Below are 11,685 nucleotides of genomic sequence, written 5' to 3' on the forward strand. Positions count from 1 at the left end.
ATTCTGTGGGAACAGAAATTCCTAAAATCATTTTAGAAAGTAATTCAGCAATTTCTAATTAAGATGAAAATAGATACTGTCCAACTCTTTATGACCCCATAGACTCTAGCCTGCCAGGCGCCTCTGTCCATGAAATTCTCCGGGCAAGAATACTGGAGCGGATTGCCATTCCCTTCTTCAGGGGATCTTCGTGACCCAGGCATGGAGTCCCGTTCTCCTGCACTGCAGGCAGATTCTTTACCATCTGGAGCCACCAGGGAAGCCCAGATATACTCTACAACTCAGCAATTCTGTTTCTAGGTATATCCTGTAGGGAAGTGTCTATTCATGTGCACAGCAGTTATTTACAGCAGAAAAATAAAACTGGAATAATCTGAATGTCTAGCAACAGAATGGATAATAAGTATCATATAAATGAAATACTGTACTGTAGTGAAAATGAATTAAACAGACCTAAATTTTCAAAATGAACCTCATTAGCAAAAAAAAAAAAAAAAAAGAAACCCAAGAATACATATTATTTATAAAATGTTTAAAATATCCTGAACAATACTACTCATACCTGCTGAAGATCACACTTACATGCATGAAAGTATAAAGATAGACCTGCAGGGGGATGATAAACACCAAGCCCAGGAAGGCAGTTATCTATGGAAGGAGGTGGGGTTTTCTGTATCTTAACTGCTGCTGCTAAGTCACTTCAGTCGTGTCCGACTCTGTGCGACCCCATAGACGGCAGCCCACCAGGCTCCCCCGTCCCTGGGATTCTCCAAGCAAGAACACTGGAGTGGGTTGCCATTTCCTTCTCCAGTGCATGAAAGTGAAAAGTGAAAGTGAAGTCGCTCAGTCGTGTCCGACTCTAGCAACCCCATGGACTGCAGCCTACCAGGCTCCTCCATCCATGGGATTTTCCAGGCAAGAGTACTGGAATGGGGTGCCATCGCCTTCTCCGTATCTTAACTAGGGGATTAGAACTGTGGTGCTGGAGAAGACTCTTGAGAGTCCCTTGGACTGCAAGGAGATCCTAAAGGAAACCAGTCAATCCTAAAGGAAATTAACCTTGAATGTTCATTGCAAGGACTGAATGCTGAAGCTCCAGTACTTGGGCCACCTGATGCAAAAAGCTGACTCACTGGAAAAGATCCTGACGCCAGGGAAGACTGAAGGCAGGAGGAGAAAGGGATGACAGAGGATGAGATGGTTGGACGACGTCACTGACTCAATGGACATGAGTTTGAGCAAACTGAGAGATGGTGAAGGACAGGAGTGCAGTGAAGGACAGGAGTGCAGAAGTCCGTGGGTCACAAACAGTCGGACACAACTTAGTGACTCAACAACAACAAATACACATGGGTCTTCATTATAATCACTCTTCTACTTTTCTGGATGTCCAGGATGCTCCATGATTGGGTGGAAAAAAAAAAGAGCAAGAAGCAAACAGTGTAATATGTGTTTGTGTTAAAAAGAAAAACAGAAGGGGAATTATACACCCAGTCACCTGTAGGTGACCAGGGAGGTTCCTAAAGAAGCTGGTACCAGGCTGCCTCTGGGGAGGGCACGAGGGTGGGGGTAGGGGTGGGGGAAGGTGGAAGGAGGGAGACAGACTTTTTCCTCTCTGCCCTATTACCATAATGTAACTTGTTTGTGATGTGCAGTTTTTACCCAGTTAGTTCACCTCCACTGATGGATAGGGAACCAGACTTGGGGGTAAGAGGTCGCAGAAGGGGTGTGGAACAGGCTCTGGGACCATGGTTAGTGACGATGGGCCTAGAATCTGAGGAGTCAGGTTACCGGGAGCCAACGTGATCTGCTGGGCTGCTCTGTTAAAGACTGATGTATAAACTGAGAGTCTGGCTGCCCAGCCAAACTCCTACCCACCTCCCTCCTAATGGCTGACTACCTACGCTGGTTTGTTTTCTGACCCAGTAATTATGACCAACACACACATTTACAAGTCAATGTAATTTTGTTTGTTGTTAAATTTACATCTTTTGAAATGAAAGAAGGCACGAGACATCACAAAATCAAGGGTTGAGAGGGTTTGCTGTGCCGGCAGAACAAGGACATTACCAAACACACACTGCTTCTATATATGGTGTGACAACAAAGCTTACCTGTGCCCTGTCATTCAGTAAGCTATGAAAGCATCACTACAGCCCAGTTACATAGGAATGACTATCAATCCTACTTTACAGATGAGGAAGCAGTTTAAGAAAACTGCCCAGGGTCATACAGTCAGTGGCGTGATTAGTTAAAACTTCAATTCCACAGTATCATCTCACTCCCATATTAAAGAATTACAAATTCCACAAGAAAACATGAAATTTGGACAGATTATTCTTCAACGCACAGGCCATTACCCAAGGTCACAATTCAGGAGTTATTTTCTGGAACTTCAAGAAACAGAAGTAAAGGAATGAGTGCTTTTGCCAACAGTCAAATTCTTCATGCCAATCACTACAGTATTTACCATCAGTTTTTAAATGATTAAAAAATAACAACAAGGCAAGAAAAATCCAGACCCTCCATCCAGGAGGAAGACCAAATCATGGGTGTCAGGACCACGGCTCAGAATGCCCATGCTGGAAGACCGCGTCCAGAAGCCGCAGCGCACACCAGCCCAATGAGGCAAGGTCTTGGTCTTGAGAACGTCCCACGCCTTATTAGGTGCTTTCCCCAGCCAGCAGTTCCCTGTTCACCCTTCCTCTTCCCAATCCAGTCAAGCCACAGCCTGCCATTCCACGGTTTCACATCTCAAGAAAATGCAGGAGCAAGTTCCCCTTCCTCATCTAGAAAAACTCAGACCACCTGATCCAATACACTTCAGCTATTGTAGGTGGCACTGGATACACCTTGTCAAAAGCAATTAAACAGCACTTAATAAATCCTTGATTAGCTAATACAAATAACCCCTTCACGATTATATTCATATTACTATAAATGTTGATTTTGACTAAAAACTGATAAACAGGGAAACTGTCCAAATTCCTGACAGGTGAAAACTGGAATTGGCTTCCCTGGTGGCTGAGACTGGTAAAGAATCTGCCTACAAAGCAGGAGACCCAGGTTCAATCCCTGGGCCAGGAAGATCCCTTGGAGAAGAGAATAGCTACCCAATCCAGTATTCTTGCCTGGAGAATCCCATAGGCAGAAGAAACCCGCAGCGAGGTCCCAAAGAGTTGGACACAACTGAGCAACTAACACTTTCACTTTCTGACAGGTGAGAACTGAAACTGGTGATATTCAGCAGGCATGCCATAATCATGTCTTGCATCTTATAAATGGGTTCCCAGGTGGTTCAGTGGTAATCTGCCTACTAAAATGCAGGAGATGTGAGTTCAATCCCTGCGTCGGGAAGATCCCCTGGAGGAGGAAATGGCAGCCCACTCCAGTACTCTTGCCTGGAAACTCCCATGGACGGAGGAGCCTGGAAGGCTGCAGTCCATGGGGTCGCTAAGAGTTGGACATGACTGAGCGACTTCACTTTCACTTTTCATTTTCATGCATTGGAGAAGGAAATGGCAACCCACTCCAGTGTTCTTGCCTGGAGAATCCCAGGGACGGGGGAGCCTGGTGGGCTGCCGTCTATGGGGTCGCACAGAGTCGGACATGACTGAAGTGACTTAGCAGCAGCAGCATCCCTAGAGAGCTACCTGCCTCAGCTGGGCAAACTGTTCAGCTGGCTAGCCTCTACACAAGTGCCAGTAATAGGCAGCTAAGCTTTAGGGAATATGTACCACCTCCCAGACACCAAGCCACAGGTCTTATACTTTTCACCTCATTAACACTGGGCCTGCCTTTCTCCACTAGAAGAATCACCCAACAGTATATCCTCACTATATGATCCCATGTATAAAAAGCTCAAAAACAGCAGTTGGGTTTTTACATCGACAGTGCTAGAAGCTAACCAAGTGGTCTCCTTTGGGACAAGTTAGAGAGAGACGGGGAGGCACAGGGGCTTCTGGAGAGGGCTTGTTCACAGCAGTAATAACTCAATTTGTACACTTAAAATGTGCGTGTTTTCTGTGTGTAAATTACAGCCCAATAAATTTGTAAAGAATTAAGCAGTTCATGTTGATGGAAGGACAGACAAAGAGCAAGCACTGTCAGGAGTCCTGGGTTCTGATTCTGACTTCCCCAGTAAATGGCCTACGGTTTAGGGGAGTCATTTCTGAGAGTCTCGGTATCTTCATTCCTGAGCAGTCAGAGCCATTTCTTTTCCAGGTGGAGAAAAAGGACAAGCAACAGGATGATTGGAAAAGTAACTCAAAAGCAAACGTCTCTACCACCAGGACATCACTGAAACACAAGGCAGAAAGCCTCCGCAGATCCAGAATGACACGCTCTCAGGAAGCAAATGATGGCTGCCATCACCAGGCACCTCCAATAACAAGCTCAACATCAACCCTAAACATTTTTTATCTTTTCAAAAACCAACACTGAGGCCAGAACTGTCAAAGCAAGCAGGCATTCACACATTGTGTTCAGAGTACGAATCACTGAAGTTGCTCAGTCGTGTCCGACTCTTTGTGACCGCATGGACTATAGCCTACCAGGCTCCTCCATCCATGGAATTTTCCAGGCAAGACTACTGGAGTGGGTTGCCATTTCCTTCTCCAGTTCAGAGCATGACCTTGCCGAAATCCTGAAGGCTGGGCAGCAAGGTTAGAGCACATTATTACACACTCCTATCTCCCAAGTGCTCTGGGAAGAAGGTGTCTAGGTTAACTGTCTGGTTAGCCACACTCCCATGTCTACTGTACCAGAGAAGGACATTTCCTCTTTGTGTGGTGTGATTCAGAACCCCTCAGGGTCTTGTGAGGAGTGACTCACTGCCAGTAAGAAAAACTGGATACTGAAAAATGAAATAATTGTTCTCAATCAGGATAGATAAATTAGAGACTACAGACCATAGAATAACAAGAAGTATCAACCCCAGCAACAAAAAGTTTCTTCGGTGATTATAAACCAAAAATCTTTATAAACTGATCGCCTTTCATAATCCACAAGTAATACAAGGTTAGGAGCTTGGTTTAAGGTTAAGACACATTCCTGGAAGTTGCTGAAAGCTAACATGAGGAAAAACACCTTAAATCTATCTCACCTATAAATAACTTATTTCTTTGATTTTTCCATCAACTGTCATCCGTTCTGTTATGGTTTGATTTAAATTTGGATTGCTGCATGAGTTAAAATGGAAGCGAGCCCTTAAATTACAGTTCACCAGAAACAGACTGAGAATGGCTGTAAAGACCCGATTTATTTCCCTCATTGGGCTACTATCTGAAAGCACCTCTCTGTATTTAAATTAAACTCTGGCTCTATTTATCTCACTCCGTGCCCTTTGCCATGATGATTTAAATGAGGTTAAGATGTGAAGACAAAGGCTGAGGGTGTGGGGAGGGCATAGGGCCTTTCTAATTCCAGGAAGGCAGTGCAGCTAGTCCTCAAGCCCGGCCCTGTAGAGATTTTAACAACCATTAGTACTACTTCAGGACAATTAGTGGGTGTAAGAATACTGCTGTGTAGCGCCAACTTCTCAGGTACCTACATTTTCACCAACATAAAGGCCACTGCGAAAGCCGGCCAATGGCCATGCAAGATGAAAGGAGAGCTCCACTGCAAACAACAAAACCCTCATATCATCTTCGAGATATAGGGTGAAGAGTAAACATGGATACAAAGATAAGCATCAACTCAGAAGATACAGAATACTTCTGTGCTTCCTGCAACTTTAATATTTTTAAAAACTGGGGCAAGAGAGGCCAAGGGCCGAAGTCTGTCCAGAAGTTGAGGCTCCAGTCCATCTCGATCACGTGCGTCCAGCAGAAGCAGAACACAGCTGCTGGAAGGGGTCATCCTACTAGCCCACCCCGAGAGCAGGACAGAGTTTAAGGGACGGCCCCGGTGAGCCCCAGCCACGCCCACTTAAGCCCTGAGGGAGACGCTACTTCCTCTGCCCCACCCGCCGGACCCCAGACCCTTAGCAACCAGGTTTCCAACGGCCTCCCGCAGCCCTTCCGCCGCCCAGCAGCTACCAGGCGCTGCGCACGCGCCTGCGCAGTGCGTGCCCCCCGCCAATCCCTACGGAGAGCGGAGGAGTGAGGCCCGGTACAGCCGGCTCCAGGACGAGCGGGCCGCGTTCTGCGGAGGACCCCTACCCCAGGCTGGGGGCGGGGGGGGTGTTCTCAGGGCTTACCCCCGCCTAGGAGGCTGGCCAGGACGAAGAACGAGTACATGGCGCCACCGGAGTCCGCAGTCTGCAATGCAGAGCGTCAGCTGATTCTCGGCGAATATAAACCTGCTCCGCCCCAGAGCCGCCCACTGCGCAAGCGCAAGATCAATCCCCGCCGGGCGGGTCCGAATTCCCCGCCCCGCCCCCCGCCGCAGCCTGACTCAGCGCCACACAGGGCGCCTGCGCGGAGGCGGGGCGAGGCGGGGCGAGGCGGGGCGGGGCGGAAAGAGGGAGGGGTCATCAGAAAAGAATACATAATTGAAGACGTGACGGATTATTTATATAAAATATCTTTCAAGCCTCACCTGTTTTCTCTGACGTGCCATTTTCTGTTATTAGGGCCATTTTTCAGCCGAGAATTGAAAAGGTTATCTATTTTTTCTAAGCTTTCACAGTCATAACTCAAACTCACCACCTGACCCAAAGCTAAATTGACATTCATGGTATTTAAGTGGCTGGGCTAGCGCGTAGCTTCATTCTGGTCCCTGATTTTCCCTCTTCACATTTCACATCCACCATCCCTTCTCCCTATGACTCACAGACCGGTTTTTCCAATATTAGATATGTAGGGTTTCACGGCAGGTCTCAGATGTGCCACTTTGGCATGTGAGTCTTTCGCCCATCCAACGTGTTAGTTTAAGAAATGCCATACAGTGGTTTTCTATTTCATTTTTCCCCTCTTAGGTCTTAAACTATCTTTGACTAGCGACTGTCATCATGTCAACAAAGTAAAACATGGTTGGCTGATTGAGAATTGATATTGGGTGGAAGATCCCCTGGAGGAGGACATGACAACTGACTCCAGTATTCTGGCCTGGAGAATTCCATGGACAGAGGAGCCCGGTGGGCTACAGTCCATGGGGTAGCAAAGAGTCCGACTGGACTGAAACGATTTAGCACACGCACATACAATGGGTAATAAGGGGCTTCCCAGGTGGCACAGTGGTAAAGAATCTGCCTGCCAATGCAGGAGATGCAAGAGATGCAGGTTCTATCCCTGGGTTGGGAAGATCCCCTGGAGTAGGAAATGGCAACCGACTCCAGTATTCTTGCCAGGAGAATTCCATGGACAGAGGAGCCTGGTGGGCTACAGTCCATGGGGTTGCAAAGAGTCAGACACGACTGAGCACGCACACACTTGTCTTTCGCATCAAAGGCAGTGGAGACCCTGTGGACTTAAGAGAAATTACTGCTTCTCCCTTAACTACCTAGAAGAATTTAAATTGGAAATTAAAAAAAATAAATTGGGAATTTTTTCCCAGAGAGTTATTACCAGGGACACATTTTATCTACATGACCTCCATCTATATGGCAGGGCAGATCCCTAATTACCTAAAAATCTGCTCTTATCCGCCTATGGGTGACCCTCCTGTCCTTGGAAGCCCCAGGTCCCTACTCTATTCCTTATCTCAAAATGGGGTATATATCTCATTTTACCTCTCTGTCTCTGACTTGCTCCTGTTTGTGGGATTCCTGAACATATGAAATTAAATTTTACTTTCTGTTAATCTGCCTCACATCATTTTAATATCTGACCAATCAAAAAGAACCAAAGAAGGGAAGGGAAAATTTCCCCTTCCCAACAAACACACTCCATCCCAAGGCCCTACTAAGGTCTGTCCTGGAGGAGGAAAGGGACTGAGGAGCAAGATGGGGGAGGATAGGAAGTGCATGAGTCATTGGAGAAGGGAACAAGAAGTGAAGCGGGAATTGAGAATCAGGCTAAAAATCAGCCAGTGGCCTTGTTGGAGAAGGAAGCAGCCCCCGCCCCCCTGTCTGGTGCTCAACTGTGTCCTTACTCCAGAATGAGAAAGGCCCGGGCGGCCCACAAAGCCACTCACCTTCTATCCATGCTTGACCCTCTGGTTCTGAGCACAGAGATGATGATCCTCACCTCACCATCCCCCAAAGGACAAGTACCTAAAAGTTCAAAGGCAGGAAGGGAAGGAAATCTCAGCCTAATTTTAGGGCAGACCCTAAAAGGTCATTTAGTCTCATTCCATCATTGTACCGAATGAGACATTCAGACCTGGAATGGGAAGGGCATTTATCCAAGGTTACATTTGACCAGGGAGGGGCAGACCCAGGGTCCCATCCATCTGTGACAATCTTAGGAACAGGCCACAGACAGAGGTCTCGGCACCTTTGGCCTCACCTCCTCCGCCTCACCTCCTCCACACCACGGCTCTTACTTCCCACTGTGGAGCAGGATGGGGAAGTGTGCCCTGCAGTGGGTGACGTGATAGAGCTGAGTAAAGTTGGGACGAGATTCGGTCTAAACTGGATGCCTCATTGACTGGCCTCAGTGGCAAGATGGAGGCTGCACGGCTGCCCCCATCCACAGGCTTCCTAAGTCCAGGCACAGCATGGGGCACATCACCCAAACAGCCAGATAAGGGCAAGGGACGTGGGGTCCCAGGACACAGCCTGATCCCCAGCTTCTCATCAGTGAAGGAGGCAAAGCATCCCATGCAGAGGTTACAAGACCCCAAGCCAAGAGGAAACCTGGAGACCTTCAGGTCACAGGCTCTCACTTTGCTGGAGTTACTGCGCTCACAGAGTTACTTATTGACAGAGTCTGAACCAACCATGACTCTTTTTTAATACCCCACCTCCCTCATAACCACAGGGATATGTCAGCGTTTTTGTGATTAACTTTTCATGCCTTTTATTTGCACACCTGGAACACAAGAGTAATATGTTCCTTAATCCGCCCTCTTCCATGTAAGGATAGGATTTTAATAAAGAATATAAAAGCAGTAAGTGGGTTATGATCATTTTTTACCAAATCAGTAGATGCTTAAATCCTCTTAAAATACCTTCCTAACCATCTGTGCGTAGGCAACAAGAGCTATGAAGCTATTTGGACCCCTTGACCCTATAATACCATTCTTAGCTTTGTACCCCCCTCAAAGAAGTAATCCAGAGCTAAGAAGTATTTTATCCAAAGTGTTCACAAAAGGGCCCTTTGTAACAGTGGAAACTGGAAAGATTTCAAATGCTGAAAGATGATGGGTTAGCTAAGGAAATAGGCCTGGATGAAACAATGTTACTTAAAGCAGCTTTGAAGCGTGGGGCAGTAGCAGCAGCATGCCCTTCTCTCTCAGAAGTGGCAGGATTTTCAGGAGAGGAACAGAGAATCAGAGGTGGGAAGAGTCTTGACTTTGGGTTGTACCCTCCTTACATTATTTCACTCATTGCCATGTCCATGTTTTATTTTATTTATACTTTAAAAAAAATTATGGGAAAAAATTTTAAAAGGTAAAAGAAAATCCCCTTCTTTTCCTCCCTACTATGAGCTCAAGTTTTCAGGAACTGTAAAGATATTTTTCCTCAGAAATCTGAGCCATGCTGGAGATCCTGGTGGGGTTCTTGACGGCTTTCCAGTTCTGGGTCCCAGTTCCTCATAAGGCCCCACTTCTGGGACCTGAGATCTGTGAGACTGCCAGCTATAAGATGAATAATTCCCCTTCTGGCCCTGGACAGCATCCATCTGTCACTGTTTCTACAATGGCAACAGCCCTTGGCCAAGACAGCTGAAAGAACAGAGGCAATCACTGGGAAGGCCCAGCTCAGCTGTCTGGCGCTAAAGCTGCACCCTGGCTCCCCCTCATCCTGGAAGCACCCCTAACTCTCCCCGGCCAATTCCTAGCCTCTGATGTCTTTTCCTCTCTTCCCACCAACCCTGGACTTCTGGGGAAATCAACTGTGTCAACTAGGCTCACAAATCCCTCTGTGCTATTAATACTTGGCACCTTTCTGGCTCTCCCATGTGGCCGAGTCTGCTACTGTCTCCTAATATCCTTCACCGCTTTTTCCCTTGATCTTGATAATTAGTAATCAAACTCCCTACTTCTGTCTGCACATATGGCCACCCAGAAAAAAGAGATTTCATAACCTCCCTTGCAACCAAAGGACTTCATTCTGGCCAATGAAATAAAAGAACATGTGCCAATTTTGTGACTTTAAGGTCCAGTTCTTAAAAGGAAGAGAAACAGCCAGTGCAAATATTTGACAAATCTGAGCGACTAAAACTTTCACTTTCACTGCCAGGACACTGACCATTATGTTGGGGGAATGTCTTGGAAGATCCCAGCTGAGCCAAGGTGTTGTCCTGGAGGAGTGGGTGGTCCCAGAGGATGAGTAAGCAGAGAAATGGGCATCAGGGAGCCAGCAGTTATTTACCAGCTGGTACAGAAGTCAGTGAGAGTTGGGCCATAAAAAAAGGCTGCGTGCCGAAGAATTGATGCTTTCGAATTGTGGTGCTGGGGAACTCTTGAGAGTCCCTTGCACAGCAAGGAGATCAAACCAGTCAAGCCTAAAGGAATCAACCCTGAATATTCATTGGAAGGACTGATGCTGAAGCTGAAGCTACAATATTTTGGCCACCTGATATGAAGAGCCAAATCATTGGAAAAGACCCTGATGCTGGGAAAGATTGACGGTAAAAGGAGAAGGAGGCAGCGATGAGATAGTTGAGATGGTTAGATGGCATCACCAACTTAGTGGACATGAATTTGAGCAAACTCTGGGAGATAGTGAAGGACAAGGAAGCCTGGCATGCTGCTGTCCGTGGTGTCACAGAGTCAGACAAGACTTAGCAACTGAACAACAAAACAGAAGTATTTGGGGCTTCCCTAGTACTCAGTGGTAAAGAATCCACCCACCAATGCAGGAGACAGATTTGATCCCTAGGTTGGGAGGATCCCCTGGAGAAGGAAATGGCAACCCACTCTGGTATTTTTGCCTAAGAAATCCTATGGACAGAGGAGCCTGGTGGGCTACAGTCCATGTGGTCACAAAAGAGTCTGACATGACTTAGTGACTAAACAACAACAGAAGTATTTCAGTAATTTTACTCCTAAACAATGCTGTTGATTTGCACCAGCTAAACATCAGCTGTGGCTGCAAATTCCTTTCTTATGTTGGATTGCAGACACAATGGCAGGAGCTCAAGCATCCATTCTGGGCCATGAAGTAGAAGCCTTGCTATGGATGACAAAGCAACAAGAACCTGGATCCCTGATAATTATATTTGCTTTATATTATCCACCTCCACTACTTACTATCCCCCACTATTTACCACCTCCACTAAAGTACTATCCACCTTTACTACTTATGGAAACACATCCATACCTCATTTAAGGTTTCATTATCTCAAGTTTTTATTATCTTCCAGATCTTTTCAACAATGCTCAAGTCCCAACCGCATCTTTGTCTTCTTCATCCTCAATTCCTATTTTTACCTCTTTCCTTCCATCTCTGAAAAGGAAATGCCTTTTCTTCTTTTTGTGAGGCCAGACTGTAGCTGCTAAACCCTCCTGTGCGTTTGCTGATCAGCTCCTATGACTGATCCCTATGAGGACAGAATTGATACCCTGCCCATTCTTTTTTATATTTAATATATGTTTTCCTTTTTAAAAATTAGAGTATAGTTGATTTACAATATT

General features: G+C 46.4%; 1 protein-coding gene across 1 annotated transcript in view; it reads right to left on the bottom strand.

The window, feature by feature from the left end:
• The window catches only part of PSAP (prosaposin), a 33,393-nt gene extending 27,062 nt beyond the window's left edge, over nucleotides 1-6,331 (bottom strand). The window contains exon 1 of the mRNA XM_061405816.1: nucleotides 6,200-6,331. Within this exon, the coding sequence (XP_061261800.1) occupies nucleotides 6,200-6,239 (40 nt within the window). The 5' untranslated portion in view covers nucleotides 6,240-6,331. The remainder of the gene's footprint in view (nucleotides 1-6,199) is intronic.
• Nucleotides 6,332-11,685: the final 5,354 nt, after the last annotated feature.

Source organism: Bos javanicus, chromosome 28, assembly GCF_032452875.1.
Source record: "Bos javanicus breed banteng chromosome 28, ARS-OSU_banteng_1.0, whole genome shotgun sequence".
Taxonomy (NCBI): domain Eukaryota; kingdom Metazoa; phylum Chordata; class Mammalia; order Artiodactyla; family Bovidae; genus Bos; species Bos javanicus.